This window comes from Periplaneta americana, chromosome 8, assembly GCF_040183065.1.
Source record: "Periplaneta americana isolate PAMFEO1 chromosome 8, P.americana_PAMFEO1_priV1, whole genome shotgun sequence".
In the NCBI taxonomy this organism is placed as follows: domain Eukaryota; kingdom Metazoa; phylum Arthropoda; class Insecta; order Blattodea; family Blattidae; genus Periplaneta; species Periplaneta americana.
Window position 1 is genome coordinate 17,498,697 of NC_091124.1, and position 18,501 is coordinate 17,517,197.

Genomic DNA, 18,501 nt, shown 5'->3' on the forward strand with positions numbered 1-18,501 from the left:
TGGTTGAGGTTTTTCAGGGTTTTTCCTCAACCGTAAGGCAAATGCCAGGAAATTCGGGCCACAACATCCCTGAATATCACCGGCCTCATTCATCACCGAAATCATATTCATAACAAATCAGTAATACTGTATATATACATTCGCCATCTAGTTCACAACAATAGAACCACTCTCAACAATATTACACAGGCCTTCAGATTTCAACCAAAGATTAACTCGCGATATGACCAAAGATGTTAAAGGGAGTATAAATAACAGCGAGAAAAAAAAAACTTTATTGTATAAAATATGCATTATACTTGAGCTCCGGAACTTGTCACCGATCTTTGACACTTGTTTAAACAAACGTATCGCTCTTTCTTCCTCGCCCCTGGAAGTAGACCTACTGCGATATTTGTCCTTAATCTGAGGACCAACAAACTGATCAATACTGGAACTTACAGACGAAGAAATGTAGAGAATTTTCTAACAACGTAAAAAAAATAACAATTTAACCATATATATTATTTTAATGTACCGAAGTACATATGATATTTCCATGCAGATATTCTGCGTCATTATACGATTAAAGAGTAATGGAACGGAGAAAAATTCTCTCCGGCGCCGGGATTTGAACCCGGGTTTTCAGCTCTACGTGCTGATGCATTATCCACTAAGCCACACCGGATACAACCCCGACGCCGGTTAGAATCGTCTCAGATTAAGCTCCAACTCTTGGTTCCCTCTAGTGGCCGCCCTCTGCACTACGTCATAGATGTCTATGAACGCAGGACCGAAGTCCACACATGTGCTGAGGTGCACTCGATATGAGTGACTAGTTGGCCGGGATCCGACGGAATAAGCGCCGTCTTAAATCACGAAGTGATTTACGCATATCATATATATTATTTTAATGTACCGAAGTACATATGATATTTCCATGCAGATATTCTGCGTCATCATACGATGAAAGAGTAATGGAACGGAGAAAAATTCCTACCATAGTTCCTACAGCAAATCTCTAAATGTTTCATTCATTTAAAGCTGTTAATACTGAGATTGGTTTAATTTGTAGGGGGTGTAACAGTTACTTGTGTTGTGCAAAATTGGGGAAGTGTGTAAAATTTAAGGAGATGAGCTCAAAAAAGCAATGCAAAGCGTATGCCATAAATACTAAATTTACATAATTTATTACATAAATATGATATAAAATAACGATATATTATCTTAAAAACATATACATTGAGATTAGATCTACTTGATTTTAAAGTAGAAAATTGGCGAAATTGAGCTACAATTAGGAACATTAAATCCAGACATTTGAGATGGGCAGGGCATGGAGCACGTATGGGCGAATCCAGAAATGCATATAGAGTGTTAATTGGGAGACCGGAGGGAAAAAGACCTTTAGGGAGGCCGATACGTAGATGGGAGGATAATATTAAAATGGATTTGAGGGAGGTGGGGTATGATGATAGAGACTGGATTAATCTTGCACAGGATAGGGACCGCTGGCGGGCTTATGTGAGGGCGGCAATGAACCTTCGGGTTCCTTAAAAGCCATTTGTAAGTAAGTAAGTTGAGCTACAATAGCGCCAATATTTGGCGACTTTAGCTAAAATCAATCTGGCAACCCTGCTGTAGAAAGAGGATCATTTCTATTTGAACTCAACTGCAATTAAGATGCCACACTACCTGTCAATACGATATCTCCTTCTACCACGCGCAACTTAGCGGCCGCGAGCCGATGCCGCCCAAACACTTTCTTACATTGCTAAGTTGCGAACATTTGTTTCTCTCCGTATTCACAGAAATGCGCCGACCAACTACAGATTCCAGACACGAAGTATAGAAATATTTTTATTGCAACACTCTATTCGGAACTAATTTTTAATAGTTACGAGGTACGCAGGTAAAACAAGTAGGCCTACAGTCCGTGAATTAGAGAATGTCTGCCTGGGCGTGACCGTACGTGGTGAAACCTGTCAACCCCGGAATCATGCCAGGAATGACCATTGTGGGCAGCTTAACCTTTCTAAAATGACGGCGCACTTAGTAATTCCTTCTGTGGCGTGCTAAAATTAAGGGGTTAGGTACACCTTACAGCAGTAAAATTGTGGAAATATTCAAAATGTTTTTCCTCCATTACTCTATCTTGTACAATAATGAAAATTAGTATGTGTAAAACACTGTCCTTCTGCTATATGAAAAAAATATTTTTACGATTAAAAAAATTATTTACTTTTTTTTTTTTTTTTTTCAAAATTCAGCTCACTGTGCAGTGATGAAGCCTTTCCCACATAACTCAAAAACTATCCATGATTCTGTGATGACATTTTTTGTGAGTATTTATGCATGTCATATCTACAACATTATGCAAGATCACTTCTCTACCTTTGATAGATTGTCTGATAAAAAATAAATTCATTTAAAAAATGAAATAACAGCATTTTCTTGCAATACAAAAAAAAAAAAAAACATTTATTAAGGAATGCAGTTGAAAGAGCATGATATTGTAAACATGAGTTTCAGCAATAAAATAAAAGAGAGACAACATGAAAAAGTTAACAATTTTATGAATTACGAGGAAAACGCTTCATCACTGCACGGTGAACTAAATAAATAATAATAATTTATTTAGTCTGACAGGATTAAGGCCGTAAGGCCTTCTCTTCCATCCTACCAGATAGCACATATAAATACAAAAAAGAAATACAAACACTGATGAAAATGATACAAATTAAGTTAAAGCCCTATAGAGGGTCAACAGAGCCAAAAATACATTATAGAGCTCTCATCGAGCTAATACAACAAAAAGAAAGAAAACAGAGATAGCAATGATGATATTGATAACTGGCAATAATAATAATAATAATAATAATAATAATAATAGTAATAATAATAATAATAATAATAATAATAATAATAATAATAATAATAGTAGTATTAGTAGTAGTAGTAGTAGTAGTAGTAGTACTAATAATAATAATAATAATAATAATAATAATAAATACATTACATATTAATTTTCAATTTTACAACAGCATAGTTCCAATATTTACTCTATGTCATGGGATAAGGTGAAGTTGCGCAACCTGACAGGTGTTCAACAAGCAATTCCACGAACTAGAATATGATTTTTTAATTTAAATTTGAATTTTGATATTGTCCGACAGTCTCTGACGTGATCAGGGAGAGAATTCCAGAGGCGTGGAATAGATATGCTGAAAGATGATGAGTAGAAGGATGTTCTGTGCAGAGGAATAGAGAGAAGGTAGCTACATGTTCCGGGTTCGAGGTAGTGAAAGGTAAACAAAACGAGATGCTAGGTAAGAGGGTGTGGATGATTTAAAATAGTAATAAGAGAGAGTTGAAGAATCTTCTTCCTTTAAGTGGACTCCAAGACATCATTCAGTGTTTTACACATGCCAATTGTCATTATTGTACAAGACACAGTAATGGAGGAAAAAAATGTTGAATATTTCCAAAAATTTTACTGCTGTAAGCTGTACCCAACCCCTTAAGTTATTTATTTAATGCTATGTTTTGTCGGCAAAGAAGCGATATGGAAGTTGTGTGAGAGTTAGCAACCTGTAATAGATAAGGAAATTTCCATCTTCATGAAGGCCGAGGTAACGGAGCGTGTCTGACGGCTTCATTACCAAGAGCTTAAAAATAGAGAATATGTCCTTATAACAGATTCAACAAATATTTCCTTGTTATGTTTCGGTATATATGGTATAAAGACCAAAAATATATTGCAGACTTTGAAAGTCTAAATTAATATCATACCGGTTTTGAAACCCCTTCACTTCATTACTAAGGACTTCATTGAACCCTTGGTAGCTCAGTTGACAGATGATTGCGGAATCAGATTCGAATCCCAGTATTGGTGGAGTTGTGTTTTTGGAAAAATGCAAGGTTCATGAGACTTTTCTTTGGGTTATCTCAATTCCCTCCATTACTCCACCATCTATCTCCATTTAATATTCATTATCATCAAAACTACCCTGAAACTATCTATACATCTTTTAAGAAATTAAGAAAATAGTAGATTGAAATGGACAAAATTTGAATTCAGTGAAGTGTAGAATCCAGAGAAAAATCAGAATACGTCGATTTTTAATTTTAGTAGGTTATTTTACGACGCTTTATCAACAGCTTAGGTTATTTAGCGCCTGAATGAGCTGAAGGTGATAATGCCGGTGAAATGAGTCCGGGTTTCAGCACGGAAAGTTACCCTGCATTTGCTCATTTTAGGTTGAGGGAAAACCCCGGAAAAAACCTCAACTAGGTAACTTGCCCCGACCCGGGCCACCTGGTTTCGCGGCCAGACGCGCTAACCGTTACTCCACAGGTGTGGACGAATACGTCGATACTGTCAATCAAATATACAGGACGTTTCCGGGCTAATGTTACAAACTTTCAGGGATGATGGGGAAGGGGACATACATCAATTTGAGATGGCGAACCATGGTCCGGAAATGACTGAGTCGAAAGTTATAAGCAAAAGTAGTTGTGTGGAAATGAAATAATTTTATTCCTCTGTATTTATGTGTATTTATCTGTACATTTTACACATACTGTATTCATCTGACGTTGTTTACGTTGTCTACTTACAGTATTCCATTCAGTGCGCTGTCTGAGGGGTGGGGACAGGAAACTACACTAAAGCAATGCAGATAGCGTAATGTGTAACGGACATGGTCGGTCCTGATATGCACGTCTGTAGACAGCAGTGTATGTGTACAAGCTGCAGTGTCCAGTCGATCAGTCCTAGTGAAATGGAGGAGTACACGAGAGCGGAATATGCAGATGATTTTCCAATACGGTTGAGCCAATGGGAACAGTAGACAAGCTCACAGATTGTATCCGGACCATTACCCACGTAGGAGACATCCGGCCCCTACCATTTTTCCACGACTGTTCCAAAGGTTAAGGGAAGGAGGGCACGTGGTGCGAAATTACAATTCCATTTCCACACAACTATTTTTGCTTATAACTTTCGACTCAGTCATTTCCAGACCATGGTTCCTTATCTCAAATTGATACATGTGCCCTTCCCCATCATCCCTGAAAGTTTGTAACACCAGCCCGGAAACACCCTGTATAATCCCAGTCATCGCCAGGGAATGAACCCGAGTCCGCGCAATGATGAGTCCAGCATTTAGTATTGAGCTATCAGAACAGTCTTGAATCATGTAAATACGTTAACGATGGCAAACCGAATGTGAACATCTAGCCGTGAAACGGATACTCGTAGTTCATAAGTAGGAGTAAGAAGTTCGTACCAAAACATACAGAGTGGCGCACGAAATGTTGAACCATTTGATTTTGATTTTGTGGCTATACTATTAAAGCGACATATTTCAAACTCTGCCCGTAAATGCAGTGGTGTCTGGAGAGTCCGCCAGGGTTCAGCACAGATCAGGTGATTAAGATGACGGACAGAGGACGGCTTACTACTCAACAGAGAGCGAAGTTAGTGCTTTTATATCAGAGACGAAGAATGTGATTGTTACACGGAGACGTTTCCGTCAACATTTCAACACAAGGGGGGTCCCCGCTAAAAACACTATTGGACCTTTCTTCTTCGAACAAACGGTCAATTAGGAACGGTAAATGACCATGTTGCGAAACCAGTTCCTTCCTGGACTTTATACCACTCGACTTCTAATACAAACGCAGTGATTTATGTAGGATGGAGCCCGACCACACACACCCAATGTTGTTCTCGAATTCCTGCATCAAACGGTTGGTGAAAGAGTGTTGTTCCACCGCTTTCCTCAGCGTCATCAATGTGGTCAAGTTTGGCCACCTCACAGCCCCGACATCAATCCCTGCGATTATTTTCATTGGGGATTGTTAAAGAACATACCTGATGGAACTCAGAGCCCATGTTGTGGAAGTATGCAACACAATCGATAAAGACTCTGTGGGCCAGTATTGCAGAATATGAACGTTCGTCTTGAAGAGCTAGTGCGGCCACATTGAACAAGTTCTTCATTGAAATCAATTCTCCACGAGTTTGTGATTGTAAGTTTATGTAGTTCGTTATGTTATTTGTCGTAGTACTCAAATAAATTGAAATATAAATGGTTCAACATTTCGTGCGCCACCCTATAGTTTTCAGGTTGACTACAGCCACGTGCTGTCTTCTCTGTGTACTGTACTATAGGCGTACTCTGTTCACATAAACAACTCAAAAGTATATCGGTATAACCGCAAGTGTGATGGACGACTTTCGTAACTACGTTACAGCAATATGCACATTAGACAACAGTTTCGTAACATGCTACCGTTCGCATTGGAGTTGAGCGGTTCTTAACATGCCACAACTCAAATCTTCCAATGACAAGAAGTTGAATGCAATACTTTCAAGTTTTGCTGATAATCATATATCAACAAATAGAGAAATATTGTATTGGAAATAAAGTAATGTTGAAATACAGGGACATCATTTTATTTTTAATTCAATTTTTATTGTACCTGAGTTTTTGAATGTACTTCACTCCCACCTCCTCTAATAGTAAACTTCCAACTGTTCTCCTCGCAGTACCAAGCGCATACAGTCAAAGTCGCCTTAAGGTCATAGTAAACACAAACAGTATTGAGTTAGTGAGTATAGTACGTTCCAGAAATATGTTCGCGTTTTCCACTGACGAAAGAGCTTTCAATATTGAATCATATTTTCGCACATGTACTGTTTTCCGTTTGCCTATGTCGCATCCCGATTTCCCTCTCCCGCAACTGTTTAAAATAACTTAAATAAAAGTAATTAAATGTCACTGATTTCCCCCCCTTTCTACGATCCTGCGACATAACCACTTGGACGGACAGTAGATAGCATGTCTGAGTAATGTTATCTGTGCGGGTCGGACAGAGGTGAAGATTGAATTTACAGTACGTAAGGTACTCTTTTATATAATAGGTATAGAATTATTTCAACATGAGTTACTAGTACGAAGGACGAAACTGGTAATTGGAATCTGATGCAATAGTCTATAGTGCAATAATAGGCACAAAAGAACTGAAGCCTGTATCGAAATGAACGGCCACCATTTTCAAAAATGTGTTTAAATATCCATATTATGATTATATTTTAATTTAACTTCATTCTCTATATTGTACGCTAATGTGCTGTAGACAGTGTCATATACACTGCATAATGAATACGTTCGCATGGATACCTCAGTTCGTGAGTGAAAACACTTACTGTTAATAAGCCTACTGTACTGTATTTTGATTAAACAAAAACCTAATGAAAATTATCAAACTCAAAATTACGCTATCTCCTAGTTCACGTAAATGGATGAACTACCTTTCTTCCCTCCTATACCTAGTAAAGTGATTTTTTTGTATTTTACCCCAGTATCATCGAACTTCAATCGTGGAAGGGGGTAGCAAACGGTGTTTCCGGCTCTGAACCATTAATCCAAAGGCATAGCCAGTTTAATATTAAAAATGTTAGTAAACATAAAATGATATCCCTGCATAATCTACAAAATAAATATTAGTTCAGGGACATTGAGCCACGAAATATAGGCCGATATATTCAAAATTTGGTTCAAGTAGACATATGTAATTTTGGTTTGTTTCATATCCTTTCAAACAATTGCCTGCAGTAATCTCTCTGATGCAGTCCAGAAATACAGAAATGACTGACGCCGCAAGACATGGAAGAATTATAATTATTGTTAAAATATATAACTATAGGGCTCGGAAGTTGAAGACCTAAAAGTTAGTATTGCAACGTACAGCTTGTGCAAGTCAAGTCTGCGAGTGGGGATATCGGGATGGAATGTAGAGGCAAAACACAGTTGCCACATAGGTCACTTGACGCTCAGATTTCAACGTGTGCACATCGTTTGAAATACACTACGGAGCGCACGGATTTGTTGTCCTTGTCTTCAGATAAAGGCAACAGTTACGCTGTCTCCCAGCCTCCCCCCTCATGCAACTTTCTCCACGCTTGCCAATCAGAACGCCAAACCTCACTGTCAAGCAGAAGTAGAAGTACAGTCTATTTCAAAGCGTCTTAAATCGTTACCGCTCTATGAACTGAAGCGCAGTAGGAAAACTTTGCTGTCATATGAGACTGTACTGGTCTCCTCTCGTTACCGCCTCCTTTCACTACAGAACTGCCTCCAACTTCACCTCTCGGCTCGCAGACTTAACTTGGTCGAGCTGTAGTATAGTTCAAGATAAGAAGACATTCCCTATATCTCAGGTAGAATCCTCGTTATCACTAGGTACTTTGTTACGCCTGGTGGACATCGACTCCGAAATATATTCCCAATTTTTCGACAATAAACGTAAACAAAAGGAAGATTACAGTACCCTCGCCACAGGTAACAAAATCTATGGCGTCCACACCTATGGAGTAACGGTTAGGGCGTCTGGCCGCGAAACCAGGTGGCCTGGGTTAGATTCCCGTTTGGGGCAAGTTACCTGGTTGAGGTTTTTCCCGGGGTTTTCCCTCAATCCAATATGAGCAAATGCTGGGTAACTTTTGGTGCTGGACTCATTTCACCGGCATTATCACTTTCATCTCATTCAGACGCTAAATAACCTAAACTGTTGATAAAATAACCTACTAAAAATCTGTGGTGCGGTTTACACAAAAAAAAAAAAACAACAATTTTTTTCATTTGAAATGTGTTGAACAAAGACTCTTTGAATTCCAAAGAAGTGTAAACCAGATGCTTACCTTACATATTCTAACATGGTTTTCTTAGCTTACTATACTACCTTGCAATACTAACTTTTAGGTCTTCAACTTCCGAGCCCTATATATAAGCTATACTAATCTGCAGAAGACCCAATAATCATTAAAGTAAAAAATGAAAAGTGTCCTTGAAAGGAATTATGGATTTAATGTGATGTATCATATACGAAATGCAGTATTAGATTCACAAAGGTGTTGTTCACTTTGTGATACAGTTTTTCTTACTATGATAGTCTACATTTTCTGGGTGCAAATATTGTTCTTCTGAACATAAAAGAGTATCTCTTTAGATAAATGAAAATATACAGACTCAAACAAAATTCGGGCCGCCTGAATTTTTCAAGTTCCAGGTATAACACACTGCGCACACTCAGTAAGCACTGATAGTAACAAGGACTACATACCGAATGTCCCATTTATCTTGTGCACATATTACAACTTTTTGTTTGGATTGGTTAGTACGAGGGGCTAATATGAGTGTGGAGATTTGGTGCAAGTAACTACATTATGGTACAAGATACACGTGAGGTCGTCAATTTTTCAAATACCACTACATACTTTAATCATGTTACATTGATCATGTACAAGAAGAGTTCAAAAATATATCACAATGTCACCTTCCCAATCAATGACAACAAAATGCAAAATGAATGCCATCAAATGTGTCGTTTGTTGTGGTGCCCCATTCATCTTGTGCATTAACTTACACTAAACGAAAGACGACTGACGTCCGTACACGTCGTGTGTTGTGTGTTTGCTGTCTTAACATGTAAACAAACCACAACTGTCGACGCCACAATCCACGTACAGTGGCCTGCACGTTCTCCGGACTTGTCGCCACTCGACTTCTTCCTGTGGGAAACTGTAAAGGACAGTGTGTACTAGAACATTCTGACAACATCAGACGATATGCAGCAACGCATACGACAGGCTTGTGTGTCCATTCAGCCAGCAACATGCCGGGCAGTCATACGGTCTTTCGGGGAACGCCTTCGAATGTGCATTAATGTGAATGGTCACCATTTGGAACATCTTCTGTGACTCTCAAAGCATAACATTATCACATTGGAAGTACGTTTTTGTTTCGTTTTGTTGTTGTTTTTTTGTAGGTTATTTTACGACGCTTTATCAACATCTAGGTTATTTAGCGTCTGAATGAGATGAAGGTGATAATGCCGGTGAAATGAGTCCGGGGTCCAACACTGAAAGTTACCAAGCATTTGCTCATATTGGGTCGAGGGAAAACGCCAGAAAAAACCTCAACCTGGTAACTTGCCCCGACCGGGAATCGAACCCGGGCCACCTGGCTTCACGGCCAGACGCGCTAGCCGTTACTCCACAGGTGTGGACTTGTTGTTATTGGTTAGGAAGGTGACATTGTGATACATTTTTGATCTCGGCTTAATGTGTGTAATCAGTGTAACATGATTAATGTATGTAGTGCTATTTGAAAAATTGATAACGTCACGTGTATCTTGTACCATAATGTAGTTACTTGCACCAAATCTCCACACTTACGTTAGCCCCTCGTTCTAACACAACGCTCAAAAACAAAAATTCCAATATCTATCCAAACAAAAAAGTTATAATAGGTGCACAAGATAAATGGGACACCCTGTATATAAAATTATATATTTTATTTCTTATTCTTATATGTATGAGTCAATTATTTTACATTGAAAATTACGAAGATTGTAATTATTGTCAGTTGCCTTTTTTATACAGTATCATTTGTCTATTTTGTTTCTTACACTAAGCCACAAAAATAAGATTGGTTTCCGCCCGACTGTACACGTTTGTTTTGTAAGTTTATGTTATTGACGTTCAGAGCTGCGTTACTATTGTTCATTCGGTAGATATACAGTCCAAGCTCACACAACTTAACAGTTTTGGTACGAATTTTCTACCTCTGCTCATAAGTTTCAAAATATTGTAAATTTTATTAGTTACAACAATGTAATTTATTCGTCACAACAATAATTCCTTTCTACAATTCACCTTAAACGCTCTCGTCAACAATTGGATCTTCACTCAACACAGTATTCGTTATAGCACTCCACCGACGACAATGACAGTTTACTTGGACTAATACGCACAACAATGAACTGTTAATCTTAACTAATATTTACAAAGCACTATTTACACATCAGAACTACCAGTTCTCAGTTCACAGTTCTTCTATCTCAGTCACTCGAGTTCACAGTATCTCGAACCACAGACCTTCAAAGACAGTTCACTGTACTCGAACTCGGGTCCCTCCAACTGCGGTCCACTGCACTCGAACTCAGGTCCCTCCAACTGCGGTCCACTGCACTCGAACTCAGGCCTTCGGATGCTGACGCAGATGCGGACGCACACTCGAGTCGAACTCCGGCTGGCTTGCTTGCTCTGGCTTACTCACTGACTGAATAACTGAAAAACTGAAAACTGCTGTCGTTCCTTCGCGTCCGTAATTTATAACCACAGCGACGTAGCCTCGAAGGTTCCACGCGTCTCTAGAGATGACACTCCAGAGAAATCCAGAGCCCTCTCCTCTCTACCAGCACCAGATGCGCGCGCAAACTCGTCGCGTTGACTAATACACCCTCTCTCTTCTCTCCACCGCGCGACGTTACTCAATGTTCCGTGGAGCCTGTGCGATCTGCTTTCTTGCGGGACGCTGGTCGTGAGTTCGAATCTCACGTCGCTGTCACAATATATTTATCAGGAGAGAATAAAAATTCAAGTGCTATGTTTTATTGACAGGTGGAGCTCGATGGGATGCAGAAAATCGTCGCAGAACAGATGAGCAACGGTAATTCACTTCGGGATCTAGTTACATTCAGAGGAGCCTTACGTGCATTGGTCGTCATGATAGGGCTGATCATCTTGCAGGAGTTCTGTGGCATCGTAATAGCTCTACGTCAAACTCGAGAAGTATTCGTCCATATCCCTGGCAGCAATCTGACTTCCAGCGAGTCTGTCGTGGTCGTTGAATGCATCGGGGTACTCGTGAACATCGCCACCATCTGCCTCGTGGACCGTCTGGGGCGCAGACCTCTCTTGCTCGCATCTGCATTCGGGTGTGCCACTTCTTTGACAATCCTTGGAATATTTCAATTCTTGCACATCCGTCTTCAAGTCGACATGTCATCGTATCACTGGGTTGCCATAGGATGTCTGGTAGCCTTCGTGATTTTCTACAACCTCGGCATAGGTACCTTGAACATGGTGATTATGGGAGAAATATTCCCAATCAACATCAAGGGTTTTGCCATGTCGGTGGGTGCTCTTCTTCTTTGGAGCTGCTACCTGACCATGAGCAATTTATATCATTTTATTCTTATAAAATTAGGTATCTACACCGCATTCTGGCTTATTTCTGCCGTCAGCATATCCGGCATAGTCTTTATACTCTTTCTTGTACCTGAGGGGAAGGGAAAGCCCCTTGGAAGAATTGTCACTGGAACTGTTAACGATATCGAAACACGTGTGCCTTGAGCAGAAAATAGTCTGAAATTTTATATTAATTTCGGACCATCACCAACAACTCTGACCCTCCACCTTGTCCTGATACACACGAATACAGGAAAATAATTAGGAACCTTACTGAGCACAACAAAAAAGTGGTCCTGCAGTGGATATCATCTCATTGCGGTATCCCCAGGAATGAAATAGCCGATTCTCTTGCAAAAAAGGGCACTAAAATCCTGCCCTATGTTTGTGAAGTACCCTACAGTCGAGCATCAACCATCATACAACAGAAGGTAAAGGAAAACTAGCCATATTAAAAGCTATTCAACATGTACAGCAAACAATTTCAATATTTACAGACAGCGGGATAACATTAGACTCCCTTAGAAACCATACGCATCTTATAGAAGATATCAGAATAGAAGTAAAGGAAGCGGAGAGGAAGAACTGGAAAATAGAATTCAACTGGATTAAGGCCCACGCTGGACATGAGGGGAATAAATTAGCAGATCAACTTGCGAAGGAGGCAGCACGCTCCGAGGATATTCAAGAGAGCAACAGCAAGACACCAAAAAGTGCAGTGAAAGGTGAAATACACACTCTCAGTTTAGTGAAGTGGCAAAACGAATGGGACAACACAGGAAAAGGACAAATCACAAAATCTTTCTTACCAAATATAAACGATCGGTTGAAACTGAAACTTAACATAACCTCAAACTTCACAACCGTAATAACAGGACACGGAAATATAAAATCTTATCTACATAAATATAAAATTATAGATAGCCCATTATGTCCATGCAACAATGACGAACAAACGATAGATCATTTGCTATACAATTATAAATTACTTGAGAGATAAAGAGACATTCTGAAAGCGGCAGTTCTAAAGACTGAAAACTGGCCAGTGAGTAAAGACAAACTAGTGCACAAATACCAGAAGAACTTGATCAAATTTACTAACAATATACAGTTTGACAAATTACAATGAAAGAAAAGTACAAAATTCATCCATCTATATTGTCTATAAAGTAACTCTTAGAACAATATAAAGTAATTATACGAACATAGTTTAAGGTAAACCAATACATGTAGTATTACCACAGTCTACTATATACAGTCACGAAGCTTGAGTTTTGAGGATGCTAGAAACAATAGACTGTGACAGTACTATTTTGCATTGCCTGTAATGAGGCGATATTAGCGATCCTAGTGGTGAGCAACTATCTAATGTTTGCATATTCACTACGTATTGAGCTTCGCGACTGTATATACTAGACTGTGGTATTACTCCAAAGTAATGGAGCATGCAGACTGTTAAAAAAAGGGAACAACTGGATAATACCCACGGCAGAGCAATGTCGATGGTCGACGTTACTCCCTGGCCACTAGTCACCAGGCCGTACCGAGCCGTACCAAACAAAACACAATCGAAATGGTGGTAGTAAAATTCGCGACTATATTCTTAAATAATTCACTGCATTAGTCAAGTGGAAGACTTCTGGCTTCTGTTGCATTCACACAATTATAAAATACGATAATTTGGTCCAAGGAGCATCCGTTTTTGATGCGAAGATAATTTGTTTGGCTTGTTTCTTAAATAAAATTACGAAATGGCGTTCCTGTGCTTAACATTTAATAAAAAAAGAAATATAGCAAAACTGTTTTGTCTCGAGACTCTCATCTAAGTCACGTAATAGGTCACGTAATCTACTTCAATATATTTGCGCAAATATATCTTGTAGCTAACAGTGGTGCTATCTCTCAGTAATGTTCAGAACGAAGGAGGTAGAGAGAGAAAAGAAACAAATTTCTCCCTCCAACGACGCCACACACCAACGTCGTGTTCTTATGTTGGCAAGATTGTGTATTTACTTAAATTTGGTGCTAAACGTAACGGCACGGTTCAAATATACCGTGGGAATTCTTCAGTTTAGCGAAAAAAAAGGTAAAGGAAGCATAAAAAATCTCTGCAAGATAACATAAGCACCTCTGAATGGAAAGATAATGTAACTTCGGTTTCAGATTGACCAAGGAGAGAAGCAGTTGCCAAATTCCGATTAGCAACTGGACATGATTGCTTGGTAAACATCTATGCCGCATTGGTTTACTCCAGAATCCTAACTGCCCACTCTGCAACCAGGACATCGTAATGGACTCAGACCATCTAATGGATTGTGCCAATCTGTCCTCCACAACACTGGTAGAGAAGTACTGGGAAGCAGGAGAGAAGATGATGGCCCTCCAAATATAAAATTTGTTACTCTTCCTTTCATGTTATATATATTCCATCATTCTTGCTGAGATGAACTATTTATGTACTCCTCTCACTGTTTGTTTGTTTATTTGCAGTGGCGGCCGGTGAGGCATTCTGGTGGTGGTGCCAAAAATGAAAAAAGGTTTTACGCAAATTACCCTAGTGAAACTGATAATCGCAGCTCACGTTTACATTATGTTAAATAAAACACATTAATTAAACCAGCTATTTTACCAAACGAAACTAATAACGAAATTTACAGATACAGATAATGCAAAACTTTCACAGTATTGTTAGTCAAATACAAATTAATTTTATAACTAATAAAATTACTGGCAAAAACACACGAGATAAACAGTGATATAGATAATAAAGAACACGTTTGCATTTTATTTAACAGGCCGATGAATCCAAGGCAGCGGCCTGAATAACACATGTTCATGTCCTGCATAGATCTCATGTATCGTTAACAAAAGCATCAATATTATAGCAACAGTGTAGTGGTATTTAGTTGCTGCAAAATAAAACACATATTACACAACATTAACAAACAGTGTTACATAATATGAAAAAAATATTTATCTTTCTAAAAAGAACCATGACTATCTCTGCATTCAATATAGTTAAACGGATAATACTTTACACATTCAAATCCAAGTTATGTGCATTAGTTTTGAATTGGCAACATTATATTAACATTTGGCGCGGAACTTTAACTTGTGTTTTCGTGCAAGTCTGCGGTTAATGGTTCCTGCCTAACGTCTCCAACAACCCTGCCATCTAGCGAAATTTCTGCATTACTGTGCTCTAGCGGGCGGAATATTAACTACTGAGTCAAACTGAATTCGGCTCAAAGTCTGCCATAAGAAACGTATATAAACTAGAATCAGTAGCCTTTTGTACAGTGTTATATGGACGTAAGCAGTGCCACACAGTAGTGGCTCCAAAGTTCGGAAAAACGCTGCAAGAGTGCGTCCCGATATGTGCGCGCGCTCGTTCAGATTAAATACGAATAAAAGTGTAGAAATAAACTATTACAATTGCTTTTTAGGATATTATTTTTTGTCTATTTCATTGGCGGTGCCATGGCACATTGGCACTACCCCAAAAGCCCCCCCTGTTTATTTGTATAATTGTTTACTTGTCTCACACTATTGCATGTTGCCATTATCACGCTAAAGATAAACTCTACATCCCTGCATTAAATAAATAAATAAAAATGTTAATTTCGTACATACAGGGTGAGACAGGAGGAAAGGTACATGGTTTGAGGGGGTCGTAATATTGGCGATTCTGAACAAAAAGTTTATATGAACATATGTCCTGTTCTTAACGGTATAGGAGAAAAATAATGGAAGCAATGAGAACGGGAAAAGTGCAGCTGATAGTATTTATTTCTTTTTATTTTATTGGGTTATTTTACGACGCTGTATCAACATTTCAAGTTATTTAACGTCTGAATGAAATGAAGGTGATAATGCCGGTGAAATGAGTCCAGGGTCCAGCACCGAAAGTTACCCAGCATTTGCTCGTACTGGGTTGAAGAAAAACCCCGGAAAAAACCTCAACAAGGTAACTTGCCCCGACCGGTATTCGAACCCGGGCCACCTGGTTTCGCGACCAAACGCGCTGACCGTTACTCCACAGGTGTGGACAGCTGATAGTAAATTAGAACATTGTTACCCTTATGTTCTGTTTAATTATATATTTTCTTTACAGAACATGTTCAAAAAGTCCACCGTCAACTTCAATGCACTTTGCAGTTCTTGTATACAGCTGCTGTGTTGCTGATCTGAGCTGATTCGGACATTCCTTTACTTGATCACAAGCATGTAAAATGCGAGCGAGAAGTTTCTCCTTTGTTTCCACTTTGCGCTAGAGACTTCGCTCTTAACCCAACCTCACACACAGTAATCCAGTGCAGTAAAGTCGGGTGACCTCGGTGGCCAAGAAACGATTCCATCGCTACCGATCCAACGCCCAGGATACGTTACATTGATCGTACTACAACCTTATGTCGTTTTGGTTGCGTCAGCATGTGAGTGCTGATGAAGGACATGAGACTGACGCCTGTTATTTTCAAACAGCTGTATGTCAGATACTGTTAAGAATAGGGCATATGTTCATATAAAATTTTTTGATCAGAATTATCAATATTATCACCCCTCACACCATGTACCTTTCCTCCTGACACCCTGTATGTGCGACAAATTCACTCGCAGAAAGTCCTTCAGCATCATCTATAGTTGTTTAGAAGAGTTTTATATTGGACTTCTCCATTGCGTGGAGAAATAAGTAATAATACTAGGTCGTCTCAAAAGTTTTTTCCTCTAAATGTTCTCATCATTTGTCTTCGAGTTGTTGCACAACGGGGAATTTGTTTATATCTGTTGTGTGTTTGCGTTTATTTTGAAATGGGCATTAGTACTTGATCAGCAACTGAAAAAATTGTGAAATACAAAGTGAAGGTGTGGTCAGTAGTAGGACGGCATCAAACTGGTTTAAGTGATTCAATTTTGGAGACTTAAGGTTTAAAAACAAACCTTGCTCAGGAAAAACACTTATTCTAGCAAACGAGGCCATATCCACCGAACTGAAAAAGCAGAAACTTATCAGTAGCGGTGAATTGTCAACAAGTCTTCGTGCAAATCTAACTTTGAAATAAAGCTCCCTGTGAAGCAGACTTGAATAATTTCAAGGAAAAAATTGTTTCGGAACCGGGTATCGATCCCGGGACCTCTGGCTAAACGCACCACCGCTCTTACTAACCGAGCTATCCAGAAACTCCACCCGAGGTACGTTAACAGAAAACCACAATTCAAGTCACACAGAGTTTTTGTGCACTCGATATGGGTTTCTGGTGTCTCGTCAGCCCACTCGAGGTGTGTGGATATAAGGGGGAAAATTGAGATAACAAGTCTTCGTGTTTCTAAAGCCACCGTCTGCCGAAATCTTTGCTAATGTGGACTGTATATAATCGGCTACAATAAGAAGCGTATGAATTGACCGAAACACACTTACTGGGAAGAACTTTTGAGACGATCTAGTACAATTTCACTACGTTTCCATGCTTCGATCTACCTCAGCTTGTATGTGAAAGATCTGAATATGATGAAACAAGTACCGTATATATTGCGGTAGTTATTAATGTCAAAAGCTTTATTCCACCCAGCAAAAAAATTAATAAATAATGAAGGAGAGTGGAATCTTGGTTCCAAAGAGTTCAATGTAAATATATCGTTAATTAAAATTACTTTTTAGGCTTAGTTGCCATCATATATAACTATGTAGACGTACCTGTATGTATACATCAAAACATTGTGAAATATACTTTCTGATTTTATCTATTCTTTTTTGAACTGTTATGGTCCAAACTAGAGATGAACAAAACTAACTGCCGCTCTCGCTCGCTGTGTTCGTTGCATTTGTCTTTCCAATCTCGTCTCGTCATTCTCGTGCGCTTGGAATCTCGCTCATCATTCTCGAAATAGCATTTGGTCGGCATGGAAAGATTTCGTAACTTTGAATAACATACATCATTGAAATAAATAACATTATAAATGTTTAAATGAGACAAAAAGACGAAACAGAACAGTATCTTAGTTATCAAAATGTTCTGGTTCTATTATATGACATTACCTATGATTATATAAATAGAAGAAAAATTCTCAAATAAATCTGCATTTCAAAGAAACATAAAACATAACGTTAATATCTTTTTACTTGAGATTGCACACTTGATTTCAAACATATGAAAAGAAAATTCCTAGCCTTTTAATAAGGGCCTAGTAATTAAATAAAGACTGGGGAACGGATTGTTATACACTGAAAGGTAGACATGATGTTTCAAATAGGCTACTTGATTGTTTATACATATATAACAGTTGCCAAAGTAGATAAAAGTTCAGTCAGGTATAAACAACTGTGGTGATTCAAGGCTGCTTGACGTTCGGGACTTCGGGAGTGATCAATCTCGACGTCTCGAAAGACTCACAAGCAGTCTTTACGTCAACGACGCGACGTAGCCTATACAACATTGTCGTGCGGGTTTTCGGCTTTGCGGGCGCTGTTAGTCTTGCTTTCT

General features: G+C 38.9%; 1 protein-coding gene across 1 annotated transcript in view; it reads left to right on the forward strand.

Annotated features, from left to right (window-relative positions):
- Window positions 1-13,226, forward strand: part of LOC138704520 (facilitated trehalose transporter Tret1-like) — a 47,937-nt gene extending 34,711 nt beyond the window's left edge. The window contains exon 5 of the mRNA XM_069832486.1: window positions 11,453-13,226. Within this exon, the coding sequence (XP_069688587.1) occupies window positions 11,453-12,187 (735 nt within the window). The 3' untranslated portion in view covers window positions 12,188-13,226. The remainder of the gene's footprint in view (window positions 1-11,452) is intronic.
- The last annotated feature ends 5,275 nt before the right edge of the window (window positions 13,227-18,501 follow it).